The sequence below is a fragment of the Bubalus bubalis genome, chromosome 7 (assembly GCF_019923935.1).
Source record: "Bubalus bubalis isolate 160015118507 breed Murrah chromosome 7, NDDB_SH_1, whole genome shotgun sequence".
Taxonomy (NCBI): domain Eukaryota; kingdom Metazoa; phylum Chordata; class Mammalia; order Artiodactyla; family Bovidae; genus Bubalus; species Bubalus bubalis.
Genome location: NC_059163.1, coordinates 45672179 through 45696908, shown reverse-complemented (window position 1 = coordinate 45696908; position 24730 = coordinate 45672179). Strand labels below are relative to the sequence as shown.

Genomic DNA, 24730 nt, shown 5'->3' with positions numbered 1-24730 from the left:
ACTTGTTTCCAAAAAATTGATGCTTTTGAACTGTGGTGTTGGAGAAGACTTTTGAAGAGTCCCTTGGACTGCAAGGAGATCCAACCAGTCCATCCTAAAGGAGATCAGTCCTGGGTGTTCCATGGAAGGACTGATGTTGAAGCTGAAATTCCAATACTTTGGCCACCTGATGTGAAGAACTGACTCACTGGAAAAGACCCTGATGCTGGGAAAGATTGAAGGCAGGCGGAGAAGGGGACAAGGATGAGATGGTTGGATGGCATCATGAACTCAATGGACATAAGATTGAGCTAGCTCCGGAAGTTGGTAATAGACAGAGAAGGCCGGCATGCTGCAGTCTATGGGGTTGAAAAGAGTTGGACACACTGAGCAACTGAACTGAACTGAACTGTTGTTTCTTGACTGATCCTGGTTTCTTCATTTTCTCCCTTTCCTGATTAGCAACTGTTTGAACCTGCACTTGGGAAGTCAGGGGAGGTCTCAAGGAGGCATCACTTCTCAACTTTGGGTAACATATCAGAGAATATACACAATCATCTGAAGAAGCTGACCATTAAAATCTCCTTTCCAACAACATATCTGGTTAGAATTGCTTTAGATAAAAAACCTTATTTGTAGGATGATCTGATCATGTAAATTATTTTTAAATCTGTAAATAATTAGTAATGAATGTTGACATTTTGGGAATTATAAATATGTTTTAAACTAAAAAGATTTAAAATCAAAAAAAAATGGCTCGTTAAATATTTTTAAAATTAAAAAAATAGGAAAATAGAAGTTCCTTAAAATATATATATTCCTGTTTTCTTCTCAGAAATTTTCTTTTTTAAATTATTCAATTATTTACATATTTATTGCTGCTTTGGTTCTTCAATGCTGCAGGCAGGCTTTCTCTAGTTGTGGCCAGCAGGGGCTGCTCTTCGTTGCGGTGCACAGGTTTCTCGTTGCGGTGACTTCTCTTGTTGCAAAGCACAAGCTCTAGGTGCTCGGGCTTCAGTAGGTGTGGCGCATGGGCTTAGTTGCTCCGAGTCATGTAGAATCTTCCCAGACCAGAGATTGTACTCACCCCTGCGTTGGGAGGCATATTCTTATCCATTGTACTACCAGGGAAGTCCCAGAAATTTCCAACTGAGAAATAATTCCACCCATGAAGTAAATATTACATGCATCACTTACAGTATAGCTGAACTTCTGATTATCTGCCCTGTTTACAGAAGGAGAAGATGAGAAATGCTGCTTCTAACAATCCTTATTTTCAGTTTGCTGCTCAATTAACAGATACGCTCTTTTACGTTGTGTAGGATTCAAAAAGTATATATATACGTAGTGTATTTTATTTGTCAATCTCCAAAATGGGCAGCTGGTACTAAAATACAAAACTCAAAATTCTGTGAACATGATCTCAGGTGGAGGCTCCAAGGAGGCAGACTTCGGCCCAGTGTGAAGGAGAATTTCATAATTACTAGAGCTGTTTAAAAATGGAGAGGCTGGATGTATGCCAGGGGGATTGGGACTGATGAAGGGCAATTTCTGCACCGGGTAGGAATTTAAAGGAGCTGAACTTTAACATGCTGTCAAACTCCAAGAATCTGTAATTCTAGAAATGTCTCCATGGCCAAAAATAGCTCATTATTGATCTGCTCCTTCTGCCTGAAATTTCTCATTTCCTTTGGGTCTTAAAGCATTCTGTCTTTCTCTAGGTTAGAAGCCTTTATTTCTCCTAGGCTGCTACTTTTAAATTATACATGCCAGTGGGAAAAGCAAAACAGTAAAACATGATCAGTTTTTAACAATTTAATATGACTTCCTTTATTAACTAAAGACAGCTAATACTGTGTTTCCCAAAGTGTGTTAAATAGATTTTAAATTTCAAAAGGGGGAGAAGGTCATTTTGACAAAAAGGTCTGGGAAATCCTGGACCGAAACGAATTAAATAGAATTCTTTACATAGGACTTTTCAGAGCTTTTACTATGCCATTGTGCCCTGGGAATTTCCAAGAAGAGAGCTGTCGTTTGCAGCATTTCCAAGATTCCTTTAACCACAATTTTTCCCCCCTCAGAGAATATCCATTGGTGTATATTAAAGTTACCACGTGTTAAACTTAATACAAATGTGTTTTACATAGGTGAATTCATGTAATATTTACCATGACTCTCTGAGATTGACATTATTACTCCCATTTGAGAATGACTTGCTGGTAAGTCGCTGAGGCACTATTCAGACAGTAATGAGTGCCCTCGGAACCACCCATTACTCTGCCTCTGTCCTGCTGCAGCTGTGCTAGGGAGCTAGTCACGTGGCCCTGGGTCACTAAGCTCGGGTATCCTTTGGCCCTCAGCTGCTGACGGAGGTTCTGCTACTTACGAGGACAGCACTTGTCCTGCTTCCAGTTTCTACTTAACACCTGGCATTGACTGTATCACACACAGCTACAGCACTTAACAGCAAGTGCCAGCTCTAAGCACGTTAAGAACTGAAGGGGCTCCCTGGAGGGTGAGCTCACCCTGGGGCTGGAGCAGGACAGGAAGGGGCTCAGGAATGAGGAGGCCTTGAGCTGTCTCCCAACAAGTGATAGGACTTGAAGTGGCTGAGAGACAAGGCACGGATGTTTCCAGTCAGAAATGGCATAAGCAGAGGCTTCCTCTTGAGAACGAATGTGGCAAATAGGAGGAAACTTTCCAGCTCATTCTGTGAGGCCACTGTTAACCTTAATACCCAAACCAGGCAAAGACATCACAGAAAAAGAAAATTACAGACCAATATCTCTAAGGAATCAAGACATAAAAATCCGAAACAAAATACTAGCAAACTGATTCCAACAACATATAGAAAGGATTATACACCATGACCTAATGGAATTTAAGCCAGAAATACAAAGTTAGTTTTATATCCAAAAATCAATCAATATAATATGCTATATTAACAAAGTAAAGGACACAAACCACAACATCTCAGCTGATGGAGATAAAAGCGTTTGACAAAATCCAACACCCTTACATGATAAAAAAACATTCAAAATTGGGAGTGGAAAGGAATTTCTTCAACTTGATAAAGGACAGTGGTGAAAATCCACAGCTAATATTATGCTTAATGGTGAAAAAAATGCGTTTCCCTTGAGATCAGGAAAAAGACAAGAATCGCTTTTTAACACTGTACTTATTGTAAGTTATAACTAGGACAGTTAGGCAAGAAATAGAAGCTTTAATCTTGGAAAGGAAGAAATAAAGCTATCTATCCGCAGATGCCATGATCTTATATATAGAAAATCCCAAGGAATCCACAAGAAAACCATTCAACTAATAAAGTTGAGCAAGATTGCAGAATACGAGATTCAGGTTTTCTAAATGTCCATTGACAGAGGAATAGATACAGAAGATGTGGTACATATATACAGTGGAATATTATGCAGCCATTAAAAAGAATGAAATAATGCATTTTGCAGCAACTCTGTGTTTGGACCTAGAGAGGATCATACTGAGTGAAGTAAGTTAGATAGAGAAGGAAAAATATCATATGACATCCCTTCTATGTGGGATCTAAAAAATGATACAGATGAACTTACTTACAAAACAGAAAGAGATTCACAGACTTAGAAAACAAATTTATGGTTGTGGGGGTGGGGTTGGAGGGGGCTTGGGGGAAGGGACAGTTGGGTAGTTTGGGAAGGGCATGTATACACTGCTATATTTAAAATGGATAACCAACAAAGACCTAGGTATAGCACATGGAACTCTGCTCAGTGTTGTGTGCCAGCCTGGATGGGAGGGAGTATAGAGGGAGAATGGATACGTGTATGGCTGAGTCCCTTCCCTGTTCACCTGAAACTGCCATGACATTGGCAATTGGCTAAGCCCCAATACAAAAGAAGACATTTAAAGTTTGGGGGGAAAAGGAAAAAAGATTAGGGTTTTGTATTTCAGTGTGCCCACTACTCCTAAGAAAAAAGTCCAGGCTTCCCAAAGCCCTCCTGTTAGTCCCTCTGACTGGCCCTCCAACCAGCCACCAGGGCTCATCTTCCCTGCATTGGACCCCAGGACTGGGGTACCCAGTATGTGGCTTGAACCCCTCACTGCCTAGGCAGGATCTCTGCCCATATAGTCTCCTTTTCTTTCTGAGTCCTCTTCCTGGGGCACAGGTTCTGACCTGATCACTTCACACCCATTAGGAAGACTGTAGTAAAAAAGACAGACAATAGTAAGTTTTGATAGAAAGTTAAGTCTCTCCGTCATGTCTGACTCTTTGCGATCCCATGGACTGAGTCTACCAGGCTTCTCTGTCCATGGGATTTTCCAGGCAAGAGTACTGGAGTGGGTTGCCATTTCCTTCTCCAGGGGATCTTCCTGACCCAGGGATCAAACCCAGGTCTCCTGCATTGCAGGCAGATGCTTTACCCTCTGAGCCACCAGGGAAGCCCTGACAGCTCAGTTGGTAAAGAATCCGCCTGCAATGCAGGAGACCTGGGTTTGATCTCTGGGTCGGGAAGATCCCCTGGAGAAGGGAAAGGCTACCCGCTCCAGTATTCTGGCCTGGAGAATTCCATGGACTGTACAACTCCATAAAACCAAATCCACTGTCTAAAAGTTTTGATAAGGATGTAAGAAATTGGAACCCTCCTACTTGCTGATAATGTAAAATGATGCCGCCACTTTGGAAAACACTTGGACAGCTCCTCCAAATTGTTAAACATAGACTTACCATATGACTCCAACTCAGCTGATTTTGCACATGGTAATTCGTCTGGAAAGCCCCATCCCCCACCTCTACCTCCTTCCTCATCTAATTCCTCTTCATCCTGCAGTTTTCTGCACAAATGCACCTTCCTCCAGGGAGCAAGCTTTCTCTGGCCCCCTGAGCCTAGATCAGGACCCCCTGCCCTTGTTCTCACAACTTTCTTTACTTTTCCTTAAAAGTAGGCCTGCACACCTTACCTTTCATCCTATTTCCAGCCTCTAGCACTGTGCCTAGCACATAACAGGCATTCAATAATTATTCATTGAATGAATGAATACATGAATCCTCCCCTTTTTACCATACTGACTCTTCCCACTCACTGTACCAGTCAGTATTCTTCTAATTCATCCTTCAGTTTCCCACCGTGGTGAAGAGGATCTCTGTCCCTTTGACCTGCTGGAAAAGGAAAATTATACGGTTGGTGTAGTGAGACAGCATGTCACCAATGAAATTACAGTGAAGCTCAGGCTCTCTGATTACTGTGTGTGCTTCGGTTCCTTGGCCTTACTGCTTTTCAAAAGATGAAGTCAGAAAAGACTATTTTACTTGATCATTTATTCTCTATCCATGAGAACCTGGGATGTGCTATAATTGAACAGAGAATAGACAAGAGGTGCAAAAAACATTAAATGCATGAAAATTAGGACTAAGCAGGAGTAGACTGGGCTGAATAAGTCTCGGAGAAAGAAGGCTGATGATCAGTTTCAGTAATTATTAGAGATACAAAATGTGGAAGGGCAGTAGATTGGAAGCCAGGATCCTCTTGTGAATCCAGGTGTTTTCAGAGCTGTGTGACCTTAACCAAGCCAGCCTCTTGATCTGTTAAATGGATATGCTGTCTTCCGGAATAATTATGAGGACAAAAAATGCATGTGGGGGCTTCCCTTGTGGCTCAGTGGTAAAGAATGTGCCTGCCAATGCAGGAGATATGGGTTTGATCCCTGGTCTGGGAAGATCACACTTGCCGCTGAGCAACTAAGCCTGTGAGCTGCAGCTACTGAGCCCATGCCCAGCAATTGCTGAAGCCCATGTGCCTAGACCCTGTGCTCCACACAGGAGAAGCCACTGCAGTGAGAAGCCTGAGCACCACAACAAAAAGTAGCCCTTGCTCACTGCAGCTAGAGAAAAGCCCAAGCAGCAATGAAGACTCAGCACAGCCAAAAATAAATAAACCAAATAAAATTATTTTAAAAATTCATGGGACCCAACACTATTTGCTATAAAAAAGTACTTTCCAAATGCAGGCTAATATTACTACTGAGATGAAGAGGATGTTGATAACTAGTTTTCTATTTCCAAAGCATAGACCAAGACTAAACTGATTCCCACGGTGGCTAGAGAGGTTTGTGAAAAGACCTTACTCCAGGTGGGGCACCTGAAGAGTGGAACAGGTAGCATGGAAGGCTGAGGAGTCCCTACAGAATGTTAGAGGCAGGCTAGATGATTGATCGTCCTACGTGATGTAGACCGGAGACTGAGCCTAGAGGCTGGAGTAGATGATCCTTTGACTTACAGTCCTCAGTGTCTGTGTTTTAAGACTCCAAACTTTCTTCCTCTTCCTTGAATTTTTTATGACATATCCTATTTCTCCTGTAATTATAGGTGATTCGGTACCCTTTAGCCCATTGAGAACTGTGTATTTTCATAGAATGTCAGAGTCCAGGATGAGTCTCCAAGATGTCACACAAAATGTAATCTGACTTCAGTCTCTTCCAGCAACTCTAGTTTGTTTGATGATGATAGTTAATTGCTCTTCAGCATTTCATTTAAATGAGACGCACGGCTCTGTTTAGGAAGAAAAGTGCTGATCAATTACAATTGCCCCTGTTGTCATGGAAACAAGCTGCAATTGAACTATAATTATATTTCCTTATTCCTGAAGTGAATCCCTAATCATTGCCATGATAATTACCCAATATCTATGGTCCCAAATTACATGATGCTTGTCCAAAAAAGACAAAGGAGAAGGAGTAGGAGGGCTGGCCTGAGACATGTGTTAACTGTGCAGCTGCAGAAAGCCTTCTCCTTTTTTGGGTGGGGAGAATTTCCCTCTGTAGGCTCTTACTCCAAGGTTAGGTGATGTCAGTGGGTCTTAGATGTGCCCAGAGTTTAGAGTAGTGGCTAGAAGACTGTGTCAGGCATTATGAGTTAACAGAAAACACATCTACTGGTATCTTTCTGCAATGGTAATGAAGTATATTATCTGATTCCTGATAGTCTAGATGACTTTCCATGTTCCAAGGACCATTGATGCAGCAACCTAGCAACATAATCAAGATCCAGTTTGATTCCTTTTCTTCTCTGGCATTTTCAGGGAGTATGGCTATCCCCAGGCTTATTTCCTCATGGCTCCAATGTGGCTGCCTCTGTTCCAGCTGTCACATGCAGATGACACAAACCAGGAACAAAAAAGGAGATCATCCCTGTCTTGTGTCACATTTTATTCACGAGGGGACTTTTACCCCCAAACACCTCCACCAGCAAACTTTCTCTCCCGTTTCATTGTTCCTTTCACACCAGACCCCACTGGAAGCAGTACTTCCAGACAACACAACTTAAAATGGAGATGGCTCTGCTTGACTCCTCCCTGTGCTCCTTAGCACTCACTGCCCAGTGGGTGAGGGATGCAATAGTATGTCTAAGGGATAACTTCGTTTTATTTTCCTTCTCACCTTCTCTCTCTACTGTCCCTTTCTAGGGCTTAAGCTCCAGGCCACAGGCCCATCATGCACCCTCTATCTGATCTCTGCCACTTCTGCAGAGAGGCATGGGCATAGGGCACTGGAGCTAGGTGTGGACATCCAGGAGCATGGGGTGTGGCATCCTTTGCTCTCAGGCCACAGCATGTGCCATGGAGAAGAAAGGCAGCCTCTTGGAGGACAAGTGGAATCCGAACACCAGAGAGCTAGCTGTTCAAATGACTGGTCTGTATGGATGGGCTGAATGAGAGACAAGAATCAAAAGGGGATCCCAAAGCATAGTGTGGTGGCTGGTTTGGGTCATTCATCTATTAGCTTCTGGTTCTCCTTCTCCACAGCACCCAAATTTCCTTTCAGGAAATCAGTTTTGCTGTGTGCCCTTCTGACAGAACTTGGTGCCTGCTTCCTAGGTCAGAAGCCAAAAGGCCGGGATCTTCTACTTGCCCTCCTGCTGAAGCCTAGCCTGAACATGTGATCTGGCCCGGCCAATCAGCCTTTGTCTCCTAGGGCTTTGACTGGGCAGGTGGATCCAGGAAGTAAAGACACAACCAGGAGAGCAGGCTGTAACTGGGCTCTTTGAGGGGGGGGAGGGGGTGTAGGGGGGTGGGGGGCTGGGACAGCTGCTGTGGTTCCTGATGCCTTGACCTCTAGAGCTCTCTTCACCGCTGTCTTTCTCCAGGCTTTCACTCTAACTTTGGTTGTCCTTTGAGCCCTCACTGTTCATCTTGTAGCTTTTCTTTTCCTAATTAATTTATTTATTATCATTATTATTTTAATTTCTGGCTGCACTAGGTCTTCGTTGCTGCGGGCAGAGGCTATTCTCTTGTGGAGCATGGGCTCTAAACTTCGGACAATGCATTTAAAAATGGATCTTTAAATATTTTTAAAATTGAAAAAATAGGAAAATAGAATTTGCTTAAAATATACATTCCTGTTTTCATCTCAGAAATTTCTTTTTTAAATTATTTATGTATCTGTGGCTGCACCTTCCTTGCTGCACACAGGCTTTCTCTAGTTATGGCAGGCGGGGGCTACTCTTCACTGTGGTGCATGGGCTTCTCATTGCGGAGACTTCTCTCATTGCAGAGCACAGGCTCTAGGCACTAAGGCTTTGGTAGTTGTGGCACTTGGGCTAAAGAGTCCGCCTGCAGTGCAGAAGACCCAGGTTCGATCCCTGGGTCAGGAAGATCCCCTGGAGAAGGGAATGGCTACCCACTCCAGTATTCTGGCCTGGAGAATTCCATGGACAGAGGAGCCTGGCAGAGCTATAGTCCATGGGGTCGCAAAGAGTCGGACACGACTGAGCAGCTAACACTTTCACACTTTCATGGGAGAAACAAAGATAACAGTTATGATTCCTACCCTCATGCAACTCCAAGTGCTGTAGTGAAAATATAATGATACATCTTACAGTGCGAAAGCACTTTTGTTTTCCTTCTCATTTAAGGCATGATTTTAGTAACCATAACATAAACATGTATGTAACGAGAAGTGCATGCATAGGGCTTTCTGAGGGAGAAAAGATCCCCTTCTTCCAGCAAAACAGGCAAGGCTGTGTGGGATTGATAAGGTGTCAGTTGGACCGTGAAGGATAAGTAGGACCTGTACTGAGAGATTGGCACTGGGCAGTCAGTCATGGGGAGGAAGAGCCCATGCAGTGATGGAGCCAAGAGAGGGTATTTGGGGGACTGAATGGTTGGGTTTGCATTTCTGGATGTTTGAAGTGGGGTAACACTTGATAATAACAGGTAATATTTATGTAAACACATTACTCTAAGGTTTTTGCCTATGGTAGCTCATTTAATCCTAAATAAGCCCCATGTACTGTGCTTACTCAGTCGTGTCTGACTCTTTGTGAACTCATGGACTGTAGCCCACCAGGCTCCTCTGTCCATGGGATTCTCCAGGCCAGAATACTGGAGTGGGTAGCCTTTCCCTTCTCCAGGGGGTCTTCCCAGCCCAGGGATTGAACCTAGGTCTCCCACATTGCAGGCAGATTCTTTACCATCTAAACCACCAGGGAAGCCCTAAGCTTCATGAAGTAGGTCATATTATCATCCTCATTTACAGATAAGGAAACCGATGACCCTGGAGGTTTAGTGACATGCCCAAGGCCACACAGCTGTAAGTGGGAGAACCAGGTTTCATAGGGAGGACACTGGCTTCAGTCTGAGTACTAAATCCCTGCTTGCAGGGCCTCTGCTTCAGAAAACCAGCGTGCTTAAGGGTCCCTAAATGCCGTCATGAAGAGCCTTAAGTGCCAGGCAGCCACTGCAGCTTCATCTGGTAGAATTTGGCAAAAAGGAACTGCTAGAGGTTTCTGAGCTGGCGAATTAACTGCTTAAAGATGAATGTCAGGTTTGAGAGGAGGTGGAATCGGAGGAGACTTCAGTTGGAGATCATTTACAGATGTCAGTCGTATTACAGGAAATAAGCAGAGGATCTGCAAAGGGCAGTTGAAGGGCTAGTGAACATTATTGTCACTGTCCCTCCTGGTTTCAGTTCTTTTTAAAAAAGAAATGTATTTGGCTGTGATGCATCTTAGTTGCAGCACATAGGATATCTTTGATGTTCCTTGCAGCATTTGGGTTCTTGTAATTGCAGCATGTAGGATCTAGTTCCCCGACCAGAGCCAAATCCGGACCCCCTGTGTTGGGAGCACTGAGTCCTAGCCACTGGACCACCAGGGAATCCTTCAGTTCTGTCTTGATAAAGCCTCTCTCTTTACCTTCCGGTCCTCAGCTTCTTTGTCCAAAAGGACAAGTCATGCCTTGATGATCACAGAGTCAGCAGAGACTGCTGGCTGGCGAGGACTGCTGCCGCCCTGGGTCTCAGCTCTCTCTCCTGGTGCTGGTTTCCATTAGGGACTCGCTGGAGATGGGGCGAGGAACTCTGCAGGACTCCAGGCACAGCCGTGATCCAGTGCAGGTTTAAATGGGTCCCGGAGCTCAGGATCTGCAGTCTTACTCATTGATTTTGATATTATTTTTGAAGGATTTCTACCTGTGAAAGGGCAGATAATGTTACTCATTAAGGCCTTTGGTACAATACCTTTCCCCTAACCTGGATCTGACTTCACTGACAAAATATTGTAGCACAGAACCTATGGGATGATAGTAACAAAGAAATAGGAAAGATTGGAATTTTGTGGGAAACGCCTGATAAGTTTGCTTTTGTTTGTGTCAAATTTGTAGACAATGGGCTAGCCAAGTAGTAGGGTCCACTGTAGTATCAGTCCAAGTAGTAAGCTTCCCTGGTGGCTCAGTGGTAAAGAATCCGCCTGCCAGTGCAGGAAACACCAGTTCAATCCCTGGGTCAAGAAGATCCCCTGGAGAAGGAAATGACAACCCACTCCAGTATTCTTGCCTGGGAAGTCCCATGGATAGAGGAGCCTGGCGGGCTACAGTCCATAGGGTTGCAAGAGTCTGACACAACTTAGCGACTAAATTGCAGCAACGGGGTCCACTAGTGTAGCTGGAGACAGGTGGGTAGAAGAGAGTACAGTATTGGAGTGAGTTATTAAAAGTGATTATTGGGACTTCCCTGGTATTTCAGTGTATAAAATTTGCCTTGCAATGCAGGGGACATGGGTTTGATGTCCAGTCGGAGAGCTAAGATCCCACATGCCACAGAGCAACTAAGCCTGCACGCCACAACTACTGAAATCCTCCTGCACTGCAACTGGAGAGTCCATATGCTGGAAAGAACCTGCATGATTCAACTAACCCGACAAAGCCAAAAAAATAAATCGTTTTTTTTAAAAACTGATTGTTAAGGCCCAAAGAGTAGTCTCAGGCCATTCTACTGTCTCTGCCTTTGGAAGGATAACCAAACGAGTCAGTAAGACGTTGAGGAGAAAGATGAATAGTGGTCTCCATGAACTGATTAGAAGCTTCTGATAGATGTTTGGAATCCCAGTCTCTCTGCAAATAACAATATTATCAATGACAACAACAAAAAAACCAGAACAGAAATCTAGAAATGAGAGTTGTGAATCCTTTCTTTCTATAAGGCCCCAGGAACTTCTCTGCTCTTTGGACCTCCAAGTCCAAAGGGACCATTTTTGTGGCGTCTGTAAGTCATGGCTCAGTGATTCTTCTCTAAGCTTATGAAAACAGTTCCTCAGGGCCCAGTGTTGTTCTAAATTTCCCAAGTGGGCCTCTCTTCCTGTCCTCTAGAGTTTGCTTTTCCCCCATGTGCTTTACATTTGACTTCAGATCTTGCTTAAATTAAGATGACTGTTAAATGACTGTACTGATAATCTTTCAGTTAGAAGTTAAAAATCTGGGGAGTTTTAGAGGTCTTTATACATCTCACAGTTGATCAAGAGAATGCTAGGTATTCTAAGCATCACAAGAGAAGTTGGCCACAGCAGGTCCCATTTCTTCCATTTGAACAGATACTCCGAGGATAAGTTGCAGCATGGAGGCGCAGAGACCCCTTGCCTCTTGGCTCACTCTTAATAAACAGAAAGGGGAGAACTGGCCTACTTTGCAATCAATCGTGAAAGATCTGTAAATGTCAAGAATAAAGAAGTCCAGATGAACTTGGCTAAGGTGCAATTTGTGGTAAATTGCCCCTCCACCTCCTAATCACGTAATTCATAGTTCCCAGCTGGTTAAGGACAAAGATCCCACCGAGCTCTTTGTTCATTAGAACATAGTTTCAAGCTGAGATCTCTGCACGTGGGCTATTCAGTTTCCACTCCAGCCCTGTCTCAAAATCTGGAACTTTGGACAACATTCTTACCCACTCTTTGTGTCAGCTTCCTCTTCAGAGAAAAGAAAATAATCTGCATTGTAGAGTTGTTTGGAGACAAAATTGGTAACCATGATTACCAAAGATCTAAAGTTACACAAATTGCCAAGGATGTAATGTTAAACTCATGTTATGTAAAGTGAATTATCTAGAAGAGAGTGTTCATTAGTGTTACTAATAAATCAGTGACCATTCTCCTCTGCCGTTTCTTCTCAGGGCTTTAAAAAAGGCACAAAAACAGATATAAGAGAAAGGTACAAATGTTTTTCATCACTTTAAAAAGTAGGTATTGTCTTCCTGCTAGTGTTCTGGGAGGCTGGATACCAGCACTGGAGGACTCAGGGCATTGCCAAGTGACTCTTTCCTTTTATGTCACAGCTGCTTCTGTGTTTATCCTCAAGTTAAATTTTGGAATTATCATACGAAAAGGCAAAATAAACTAATGTGTATAACAGAAAAAGTAAAGTAATTCTCATAACAGGAATGGCCATATCAAAAAACAGATTCTGACGTGTGTAGAAACTTAGTAAATATCAAAAAAAAAAAAAAAAAAAAATTAGTTCTTTCACTTTTGGCTGTGATGAAGTAGCTTATAACAAATCAGTCTTCTCACCAAAACAACTGAAAATACAAATAAAATATTCTAACAGGGATGTCTGTTTGAAGGTGTCAGATTGCTGCTGGGGCCCAGACTTGAGCAATGAGATCCTGGAGAGAAGGGAGATCCACTGAATTGAGCCATACTTTCTGCATATTGCTTCTTTCCAGTGGGCATTATTGACTCTTGAGTATAGGCCAAGAGACCAGAAATGTTCAGGGTGGCCACCAAGAGGAAGAGAAGGCAGAAGAGCTGTAGGCAAACTCATGGGGCTGGGAACACAAAAATTAGAGTTTGAGACTGGACTTGAGGGACTAAATTCCCCAAGAGGAGAGAAGCCCAGAATGAAACCTAAATCTAAGTAACAGTTTTCCTTTTGAGGCATTTGTTGGTAAAGCTGCACAAGAATGAAGGCTGAAAAACAGCAGAATTTTTGGCAATCTTTGGTGCTGGAAAGACAAAAATTGTAGTTTGAGATTGTTGCCAAAACTCAGCCTCTGTTCACTGGTGCCACATAGAAACATGGAGACAGAGTTTTGGGTGATATAGAAAGGAGCTTTTATTGCTTTGCCAGGCAGAGGGGGCCACAGTGGGCTAATGCTCTTAAGACTGTTTAACCACCCTGGAGCAGGTAGTGAGGAGTTTTATAGTGTTCAAGGAGCAGGGCATGATCAGTTCATAGAAATTCTCTGATTGGTTGGCGTCAAGGTGGAGTTTCAAGCTTCATCAACCTTCTGGTTTCAACCAGTCTAGGATCTGTGTTCTTGTGGTCAGCAGTTTTCATCTGGAGGGGGTCTGCTGCTGCTACTGCTGCTAAGTTGCTTCAGTCGTGTCCGACTCTGTGCGACCCCATAGACGGCAGCCCACCAGGCTCCACCGTCCCTGGGATTCTCCAGGCAAGAACACTGGAGTGGGTTGCCATTCCCTTCTCCAATGCATGAAAGTGAAAAGTGAAAGTGAAGTCGCTCAGTCGTGTCCGACTCTAGCGACCCCATGGACTGTAGCCCACCAGGCTCCTCCGTCCATGGGATTTTCCAGGCAAAAGTACTGGAGTGGGATGCCATTGTCTTCTGCTTCCTATAAAAAACAACTTAGGAATGTGTGTCAGACCTTTATCTGTATCTTTCAAGGAACCGTAAGTTCGATGATTCTGCTATGTGGCAGAATTTTAGTCTAAATTGTTATCAGTTTCCTAGTCCAACGGCTGTTCTTTGTTTCTACGTCTTCACATATCCCAGTCATTAACTCTTTTTTAGTATAATTTTACTCAATTTTTTCTTTCTTTTTAAAATAATTTTTATTATTTATTTTATTTTTGGCTGCATTGGGTCTTTGTTGATTTGCGGAGCCTTTCTTTAACTGCAGCGAGCGGGGTCTGCTCTTCGTTGAAGCGCGTGGGCTTCTCCTTGCAGCGGCTTCTATCGCTGCAGTGCACAGGCTCTAGGCATGGGCTTCAGTAGTCGCAGCGCATGGGCTCGGTGGTTGCAACTTGCGGGTCCTAAAGTTTGGGCTCAGTAGTTGTGATCCAAGGGCTTAGTTGCTCTGTGATGTTTGGAATCTTCCTGAACCAGGGATCAAAACTGTCTCCTGCATTGGCAGGTGGATTCTTGTCCACTGTGCCACCAGGAAAGTCCCCAGTCATTAACTCTTGAATCAGCATTTTCCTTCAAAAGACAAGGACACAGGGGTTTTGTACACAGTTTCAAGACTCACCAACCTAACAAGGAGAAGGACTTTTAGGAAATAACCCATTTGTTGTTTTTTTTAATTAATTAATTTATTTTAATTGAAGGATAACTACTTTACAATATTGTGGTGGCCTTTGCCATACATCAACATGAATCAGCCATGTGTGTACATGTGTTCCCCCATCCTGAACCCCCCTCCCATCTCCCTCCCCACCCCATCCCTCTGGATTGTCCCAGAGCACCGGCTGTGAGTGCCCTGCTTCATGCATTGAACTTGCACTGGTCATCTGTTTTACATATAATAACCCAGGTTTTTATCTGAGACTCCAGGAGGCCTATATGCTAGAAGCAAGGACAAAGCAGAGGTAGCCTGAGCCTTACAAAGGTTGCTAATCACTGGATCATCCTGATTGGATTGATGTGATCTACTCCTTCACTGCTTGCTAGAGGAACCAGCAAATCCTCTCTGGAAGGAGAGTACCCAGCCTTTACAATTTTTCATGCATATGTGTTAATTCAATAAAAAATTTCCAGGCATTTAAGAAACAGACTATGAGGAAAATAAGAAAATAGAAATAGACCCAAGCCAAATAAATAAAAATAAATATTTTTTCTTAAAAAGGGATTTTTTTGGTGGTCCAGTGGTTAGGACACTGCTTCTACCTCAGAGGGCCCAGGTTTGATTCCTGGTCTGGGAACTAAGATCTTGCATGCTGTACAGCAAAAAAAAAAAAGACCCAAAGGGACTAAAATATTGCTTTTTCAGACAGAGCTTTTCAAATAATTGTGATTAATATATTCAGTAAAATAGTTGACAAGATGGATAATTTCACGAGACAACTGGAATCTATTAAAAAGAATCAAATAGAAATTCTAGGTCTGAAAACTGCTACTGAGAGTAAGAACTCAGTAGGTAGTTTTAACAGCAGACTGAACACCGCTAAAGAGAACATTAATGAGCTGAAAGTTAGGTCAGTAGAAAAATCCAGACTGAATCATATTGATTAAAAAGAATGATGAATACAGAAAAGACCATGAAAGACATGACTTATATTGTAAAGGGCTAACATTGCAGAATCAGAGGAAGAATAGGGACAAATGGGGCAGAAGCAGTATTTGAAGAAACAATGGCTGAGAATTTTCCCAAAGTGAGGAAAGACGCCAAGCCATGGGTTTAAGGAGTATTATGTACCTGAGCTAGATAAATCAGAAGAAATTCACACCTAGCCACAACAGATAATAACTGAGAAAACCAAAGACAAAGGAAAATCTTAAAATCAGTTGTAAGAGACAGATTGCCTATCTTTTCAAAGAAAAAGTGAAAGTGAAGTCGCTCAGTCGTGTCTGACTCTTTGCGACCCCATAGACTGTAGCCTACCAGGCTCCTCTGTCCATGGGATTTTCCAGGCAATAGTACTAGAGTGGATTGCCATTTCCTTCTCCAGGGGATCTTCCCAACCCAGGACTCGAACCCAGGTCTCCGACATTGTAGACAGACGCTTTACCATCTGAGCCACCAGGGAAGTCTTTTCAAAGAAACAATAATATAACAGAAATTCTATAGCTAAATCACTTCAGTCATATCTGACTCCTTGCTACCCAGTGGACCATAGGACACCAGCTTCTCTGTCCATGGGGATTCTCCAGGCAAGAACACTGGAGTGGGTTTCCGTGCCCTCCTCCAAGGGGTCTTCCCAATCCAGGGATCAAACCCACGTCTCTTATGTCTCCTGCATTGGCAGGTGGGTTCTTTACCACTGGCACCATCTGAGAAGCCTAGCTAACCTCATAATTTATGGAAAAATATTGAACGCTTTTTTGGTCAGTTTGGGAACATGATAAAGTCTACCATCACCACTTCTGTTTAAGTTCCTATGAAGATCCTAGCTAATTGCAGTATGGAAGGAAGGAAGGAAGAGGGAGATTGAAAAATGGACAAATAGGGTAATTCCCTGATGGTCCCGTGGTGGACTCTGTGCTTCCACAGTAAGGGGCCCAGGTTTAATCCCCAGTCACAAAACAAGGCTCCCACAAACCATGGTGTGGCCGAAAAAGAAGAAAGAAAGAAAACAAACAAATAAAGCTGTCTTTTGTCACAGATAAAATGATTGTATACATAGGAAATCCAAAAGAATCAACAATCACATTACTATGATTAATAAATAAATTTAGTTAAGCCTAATTATGATGTCAATAATCAATAACCAGGTGATACTTTAATACTCTGCCAATAAACAATTAGAAAAATAAACATTTTAAACTATACCATTTACAGTAGATTCAGAAACATCATATATGTAGGACTAAATCTATGAAAATATGTAAAAGACCTCTATGCAGAAAACTACAAAACTTTATGGAGAGAAAGTAAAGAGGATCTAGATAAATGAAGGGATATCCAGTGTTCATGTATGAAAAGAATGACTGCTGTAAAGATATGAGTTATCCTCAGAGTTTATTTACAGATCCAGTAAATAAATCAGTTTATTTACAGATGCCATCACAGAAGCAATCCTAGGAGTGTTAAGAGTGTGTGTGTGTCTGTGTATATGTAAGTTTATGTAGAAATGCAGAGATAAGTATAGCCACCTGGGGAAAAAAACAAAGCTGGAGAACATAAACTGCTAGATACCAAGACTCATGAAACAGCTGTAAGACTTCCCTGGTGGTACAGTGGGTGAGAATCCACCTGGCACTGCAGGAGACACCGGTTCAACCCCTGGTCTGGAAAGATCCCAAATGCCGTAGAGCACCTAAGCCCTTTTGTGCCGCAGCTACTGAAACCCACGTGCTCTGGAGCCCTTGGGAGATGCCACTGAAGTGAGAAGCCTGCACGCTGCAGTGAAGAGTAGTGTCCACTCGCCACAACTAGAGAAAGCCCACACACAGCAACGAAGACCCAGAGCAACCAAAAATAAATAAAGAATTTGGGGGGGGCTGTGAGAAAAAAGCTATAGTAACTAAGACAGCATGGGACTGTTGCTATAAAAACAGACAAATAGACCAGTAGAACACAGGCCAGAAACAGGTTCACATATATACAGTCATTTAATTTATGGCAAGTCACTCACTGTCTTCAGCCACAGTTTCCTCATCTATAAATGGGCTTAATAATAGTTCCTACCACATAAGCTTTAAATAGTGTATATCACAAGGATTGAGATGTTATGTTAAAGAAGTTATCACATATGGAGGGGACATAGCAAGTGCCCAATAAAATTTAGCCAGTATTAATGTTACTACTTTGACTACACTAGTATAATTACTCCTCCTCCTATTACTGTTCATTTTCTCTATTTTGCAATAAGATCATCTAGAAGTGGGGAATGTGGGGACATTAAATCCTGGCTAGCAGCAAGGGACATTTGGGACAAACACAGAAGAGCAGGAAACTGTTAGTTCTTAGTTTTCCTGGAAAAAAAGAATTGGAGCTGAGAGTTAAACTTCATGATTCAAGGACTTCCCTGGCTGCCCAGTGGTTAAGACTTGCCTTCCAATGTGTAGGGAGTGTGTGTTCATCCCTGGTCAGGAGCTAAGATCCTACATGCCTCAAGGCCAAAACACCAAAACATTAAACAGAAGCAATATTGTAACAAATTCAATAAAGACTTTAAAAATGGTCCACATTAAAAAAAAAAAAAAAATGTTATGATTCAGCCAGAAGATTGACTTGGAAACTGGAGGAGAACTTGGCCTTCCAGTGTCGGCCTGTTAAGTGCATATAACTGTGAGACATTAGTAAACATTTATTAAGCATCTAAAGTGGACTTGTGCATATATGTGTTTGTAAGAATATCTGAGAGCCTCTGTGTATACATAAGCCATTTGTAAAAACACTGTGTAGAAAATGAAGTTCGTTACCTCTTCTTTCATCTGAATCCTAGCCAGGGAATCTGAGAAAAAAATTTAGACAGGATATTAAAAGGTTTGATTCCATAACTTTGAATGAAATTTTAATTCCTAGCATCTTTGGGTGAATTTGGAAGTTCATTTTGTAGCATAGGTCACAAAGTTTCTGAGGAACGAGGACATAATGACACATTTAATTTCCTCTTGTATTCATATTCTAAAACAATGCCTCATATTTCATAAAGTGGGTTGCTACTCCACAGTGTCGTGCTATGTAGCCGAAGGCTTACCGATTATTCCAGCTATTCAGTATCTCCAGCCTTCCCATATTCCAGCCCACATGACATTGGCATCCTGTATTCCTCTCCCACTGCTCCGCCCAAGAGAAGGAATACTAGAGACCTTCTACCACTTTAAAACACTTCAGCTGCCTGGCCTGGGATTGTGTTCAGCTGTTCTGAATCCTGTTTCTCATGCTGCTGCTGCTGCTAAGTCGCTTCAGTTGTGTCCGACCCTGTGCGACCCCATAGACGTCAGCTGTTCTGAATCCTGTTTCTCATGCTGCTGCTGCTAAGTCACTTCAGTCGTGTCCGACTCTGTGCGACCCCATAGACGGCAGCCCACCAGGCTCCGCTGTCCCTGGGATTCTCCAGGCAAGAACACTGGAGTGGGTTGCCATTTCCTTCTCCAATGCATGAAAGTGAAAAGTGAAAGTGAAGTCGCTCAGTCGTGTCCGACTCCTAGCAACCCCATGGACTGCAGCCTACCAGGCTCCTCCGTCCATGGATTTTCCAGGCAAGAGTAGTGGAGTGGGGTGCCACTGCCTTCTCTAGTTTCTCATGCTACAGCTTCTATTTAGGTGACTTTGCCTACTTGTGTACTAAGTCGCTTCACTAGTGTCCAAATCTTTGTGACCCCATGAACTGTAGCCCACCAGGCTCCTCTGTCCATGGGATTCTCCAGGCAAAAACACCAGAGTGGGTTGCCATTTCCTACTCCAGGGGATCTTCCTGACCCAGGAATCGAACCTGAGTCTCTTGTGTCTCCTGCATTGCCAGCCAGATTCTTTACCGCTAGCACTACCATATAAGGCTATTTACCCCCTGAGTTTTATTTGCAACAATAAATTGGTGATGAGATCACTAAAGTAAAGCTTTCAGCACAGTGTTTTCATCAAAGTCGCAATTGGTGGTTATTATTGTTTTTATTATCACACAGCCAGGAGGCTTATGTCCAAGTCTTTTGTCTCTAAACTTCATGTTTTGTTATCATACTGCTGGTAATTTGGCCAATTTGATGATATAATTTGGTACTCAGTCTTCCCAAGAAACTTGGTCAGGACCCTGCCTGCAGCTTTTCTGTAATTCAGCTCAGAGGTACCAGCCAGAGACCCCTTTCCCCCAGTACTGGCTCTTCTTTCCTGCCCTTGATCACTAATAAAACCTCCTGATGGGACCCCTTTCTGTGGGGGAGGGGAGAGGAAGAAGTAGAGCTCTCAGCTCTGGGATAGCTGCCTGTGTGCCTGGCATTGTGGAAGTGTGCCTGTCTTACCTTACAGAAAGTGTGTGATTTTGTCCTTGTGTATTCCTTCCCAGAAATAGCTTAATTTCCCAGATCAAGTGAGGAACAGTTGGCATCTGCTGCCCCCTCTTCCTGCAGTTCACCCAACCTATACCTCACAGTCAGGTTAGAAGTCTAGAATTCCTCTGAAGTCCAGCCTTTCAAGTGAAGTGTTCTTATTGTTAGGAACCTACCACTGATAAGCTGCCCAATGCAGAATGCCCATTTAAGAGTCTCCTTAGCACATGTGCCCCCACCCCTCTGAATTCCTGAGGAGTCTCAACAGAGAGACTCTTTATTCCGATAGTGCCCATCAGCAGTTCCAGTCCTCATCAAGTCTTTGTTTTAGATGTACGTATTTTTCTTCCCAATGTGATTAAAATCTGAGAGAGAGAAATTCTTGCCTCATACTTCGAGATCTTCATGTTGCTTAAAAAGGACTGCTTGACATACTTGACAGCTCATCAGGAAAAGGGCTCCTGCAGCTAAAATTTCTGCAGTGCTTTCTGTCCTGGGTCCTCCACAAACAGGTAGCAAGTACACAGAGTTCTCCCAGTGAGTGGCTCTAAAACATGCTGTGTAGGAGACATGCTCTCTTATTCCCAAGGGACACTTCTGTCTGCCCAGCTACTTGGCTGACCCCTCGCAGAAGAGGACAGCGGGCTGGAAGCGCTTTCTGAGTGAGATTGGGGACGTGGGTGGAGTCCCCTGAATCAGGAGAAACAGGAGATGATGGAATTGCCAAAAGAAGTCTTATCATCCTAATAAAATGAAGCACATGATTTGCATTCCAGGTCCTTCAACTATTCTATGGGAACCCGGGCATTTTCCCATGACAGTATTTTTATCCCTGATGGGGGAGCAGAAAGTGAGCAGACAGTTCAAGCAATGTCACAGGACAACATCCTGGGCAAAGTCAAAACTCTTCAGGTAAGACAGCTTGAAGGTCAGAGGCATAGGAAGGGGGAGGGGGGCAGCCATGGAGGGAAGTGGGAAAGGTCCCTGGCTTGGCCTTGAGTCATGGATTGGGAAGTCCAGGGGTAACTCCCGGTGAGAATGTTTGCTTTCTCAAACCTGGCTTAGTTCTCTGGAAGCTTCTGTGCACCCATGAGAGGTACACTGTCGTGTTGTACCCACCTTCAGAACACCCCGTCTCCTTTTCTCTCAAGGTGTTTCCTCATTTTTAACTGGAGTTAATGAAGACAGGTACCCTAGAGAAGCTGCAGAACTTGGGTGGGAGGAGAGCACTCCTTTCCACTGAGTGTTGGCCGTAATGCCTGAGTGCAGGGTTGACTGTTGGCTGGAGGCATGCACAGCAGACGCACCCTCTCTGAGTCTCTGTGCTTGGACAGTGAATGGCTGTCACGGGTTCTGTTGTGTTTCTGACCCTGGCTTCCCCGAGCCATCCTGTCCCAGAGGGACGCTGTGAAGCTTTTCCACTTCCCTCCTGTTTGCGCTGCAGAGGTGGGCAGTTTTCCTCCATAAAACTGACTCAGGTGGTAACTCCTTTAATAATGAAGATAAAATAATTCTTCACTGAGTGAGATTGAAATAATGGGAAATCCAGGAAAAGCAAGGGGAGCGAAGACCCCTGCAGTCTGACAACATAGGTTTGCCTGAGTGCTCAGTAGAACTCACTCACCCGGCAGAAGTGCCTAAGCAAGCACTTCTCTGAGCTTGGGTTGCTTGGAGGCGATCCAGACTGTGTACAGGGGACTCTAGTGTGCTGGTTTCCATCTGTTTGTAAGTCTGCAACAGTGAATGAACAAATGAATGAATGAACCAAGCAAAAAAATAACAAAGGAGACAGCTGGCTTGAGTAGCTATTGACATGATGAAGCATGGTACTCAGAGTTTTCTACTTGCTTGAAATATTCTTGTTTCTACTGAATATTAAGCTATGTATTTTGTGACCTGTGTTTGGTTACATATTCCACATGTACTCAGCTAAATATAGCATATGGCAGCTGGGAAACAGCCATCACCCTGGAACCACACCCAGACTTGCCTAGATCTTTATACCTACCCCCTCACTGCCCAATGCCATAGTCCTGCCCTCAGAACTAACCTAGGAACTTCCTTCAAATTCCAGCACATCTTGACTAGCTCCCGTTCTTGGTTCTTGCTGGCCGTACTGCTACACATTTTATAGACTCAGAAAGGAAAGTTAGCCTTAGTCACTTCTCTTCAGATGGAGAAGAGGAAAGGGCAGTGATGGCCGAAGAAAACCTTGACCCCACCCCCCTCCTCCTTACCTTTCCTTCTTGAAGTTTCTGGCTCCTGGATATTATTCCTAAGAAGTAATGAACCCTCATAATAGTCCCTTTCTAAGGGGAGTGACCTGCAGGTCTCAGCCTACAAACCAACTGTATTTCACAAGGGCTTTCAAGGAGTTCTTTAAAATTAGGTAATAGTCTGTTGTCTTTAACGGTAGCACCTGTGTAATACCACACCTCATGCCAGCACCACTCCATGAAGTGGATTTGGAGTTGTAAAAAATAGATAATTCTGCAATATTGAAAACGTAGAAACTCAGTAGAAATATGTGTTTGTGTTAATGATGTAAGGCATAAGTTTAAGGAATCTGATTTCATAATTAATAAAATGTAAAACAACTAACTTCTCTGAAGCAACAGTTCTGTTAATGCAGGAGGAGAAATGTGAGGGAAACAGAATAGCTGTCTAATTGAACGCTGTCCTCTGGACGACATGTACTCACATGAGGTCTGCCTAATTTTGCTTCTGCTGCATGGATATGCATAAGCTTCCTTACAGCTCTAATGCTATGTTTTGAAACAATATAATAAGAGACTTTTGCTTTTCAAGGAGGGAAATGGGGACCCTTATCATAGCAAATGTGATTTTTGGAGTGCCATAAGATATCACTGTATCACTCCCAAAAGACTGTGCTTTATTTTTCAGTCGACTAAGCAGTATGTTCCTGGTAAGTCATAGAAATAGTAGTTAACTTATTAACTTGCATGAATGCTTTGCATTTTTCCATAAAAACGTTATGCTGGTATTGATGCTTAGTAAGCAGCATAAAAGACTACCCCCTCGTAGACTCCAGCATGGAATGAGGGTGTTTATTTATGTCAGACGCATGTATGTTTTTTATGTCTGGAATTGTCTTTGTGTATGTGTGTATGTTTATTTTAAAAAGAGAGTAGTGGATAACACCTATTTGACAGTAAATGTCCTAGCAAGCTAATTTGCCACCATTATTAAGACATTCTTTTGAAATGAGATTTCTACTGGAATGCCATAAAAAAAAAAAAAAAAAAAAAAAACCCAAAAACGTGTTTGTTCTTTTTTTTCTGGCTCAAGAAACTTCCCAGCCCATGGAAACCAGAGCTGTGCCTGTAATGACTGCATTTGGAAAGGTTGCCCCCTAGTGTCCACATATAGTCATCTCAGCCAGAACTGTCCTAGGTTGTACCAGTAATGGTTAGTATCCGTCTGCTGAGTACAGAATGACTGAATAGAGCATAAATAAGCCTACTCTTTCCTGAACACTGTGAATCTACCACCTGCCAAAATTTCTGTAGCAAGCAATTGAACCTTTAAAAGAAAAATTACCTTTTTTTCCCTGAGTATAAAGATAATGCATGTGCATAGAACAATTTTAATATACAGGATAGTTATAAGGGACAGAAATGACAGTGGTGTCCTTTTTGAGGACCCTGTACATAACAGTCAGTTGTTCTATGGCCAGAAAGTGAAATAAAAAATGCCTGACAGGCCTCTGCCATCACCTGGCTTTGTGGCCTCAGGACAAATCATTAAAGCTCTCTGACCCTCATATTCCTCATCTGGAAAACAAGAGGATGCATGTGATGGATGATCTGAAGAGCCCCTCCAGTTCTTAAAATCTGCCATTTATAGAAAGTCACTGTTCATCTGCTAGAGCACGGAGTGGCTTTGTAAGCTTTGCACTGCAATGCATTGGACTCCAATGACCTTGATGCTCCCAGAGCACATATCAGGGAGGTGCCTGTTTATTTCAGAGCAAACCAGGCTGTGAAGTATGTATGCACCTACTGATGATAGGAATCAGGAATATCACAGTCCAAGCCCGCAGGTGATTTTTAGAATAATGCCAGAGCTTTGTCGGAAAATGCTTAGTCTATTAGTCCACGGACTGTTTAGCTCAGGAGGAAGAACCTCTGTCTTCAGTAGCTGCTGTCTCCTGCCAGGCTGGATTTCACTTTAAAATGCCAAAGTGTCTTACCTTTGAGGATTTGAGCACCTCGTGCTGCTGTCGACACAAAGGATAAATACCTGCTCTTCTCCACTTCTGCACAGAGCAGATGTCTTTAAATCTGTGTGTGTTTGATTTTGCTTATTCTCTTAAATTCATTTTAACTATGGGAGTATCTGGAGTTCGCTCGAGAAGACAGCAATTTTATTTTCTCTCTGCCTTGTTCTTATAGTCGTAGTATGAAAGATGGCTATGAAAAATCTGGGGAAATCTAAATTGGCAGTGTGAGAGCTACAGAATATGATGTGCTTGGAATTTCTACACCATAGGAAAAGAGCCTCATAAATATAGATGTGCATTCCTATAATATCATTCTCCAGCATTCCATTTTACAGCCAAATGGCCAAATTTGAATGAATAAAATATTGCCCCTTTAGCTCACATTCCAGTCTAACAGTAACTCTATTCATTGCCATCGGTAACACAGACTCAGTTTAGGCACAGAGGTTCCACTCTCCCTTCTGGTTATTATCTCAGTGCATATAAAGAATCCATGGATATGTAAAAATATACATATTTATTAAAATACATCTGCCCATAGATGGAAGGAGTGGTAATAGTTTATTTCCCTGGAAGCTTAAGGGC

At 43.0% G+C, this 24730-nt stretch overlaps 1 protein-coding gene and 2 long non-coding RNA genes across 5 annotated transcripts in view; 1 reads left to right on the top strand and 2 right to left on the bottom strand.

The window, feature by feature from the left end:
• The window catches only part of CRACD (capping protein inhibiting regulator of actin dynamics), a 224706-nt gene that overhangs the window by 173356 nt on the left and 26620 nt on the right, over positions 1-24730 (top strand). The window contains exon 5 of one of the 2 annotated variants that reach the window (XM_025290025.3): positions 20679-20814. The exons of the other annotated variant lie outside the window; for it this stretch is intronic. Within the exon in view, the coding sequence (XP_025145810.1) occupies positions 20679-20814 (136 nt within the window). The remainder of the gene's footprint in view (positions 1-20678; positions 20815-24730) is intronic. 2 annotated transcript variants of the gene reach the window in all.
• Positions 14314-18710, bottom strand: LOC123334416. Its single transcript, XR_006552240.1, has 3 exons — positions 18615-18710; positions 18337-18368; positions 14314-14451 (listed from the first exon to the last, which is right to left on the bottom strand). It is a non-coding gene; the product is annotated as an uncharacterized LOC123334416 (long non-coding RNA).
• Positions 21143-22257, bottom strand: LOC123334417. Of its 2 annotated transcripts, none has more exons than XR_006552241.1 (3): positions 22140-22257; positions 21527-21633; positions 21143-21390 (listed from the first exon to the last, which is right to left on the bottom strand). It is a non-coding gene; the product is annotated as an uncharacterized LOC123334417 (long non-coding RNA). The 2 variants fall into 2 exon arrangements; XR_006552242.1 differs by lacking the exon at positions 22140-22257 and adding an exon at positions 21953-22088.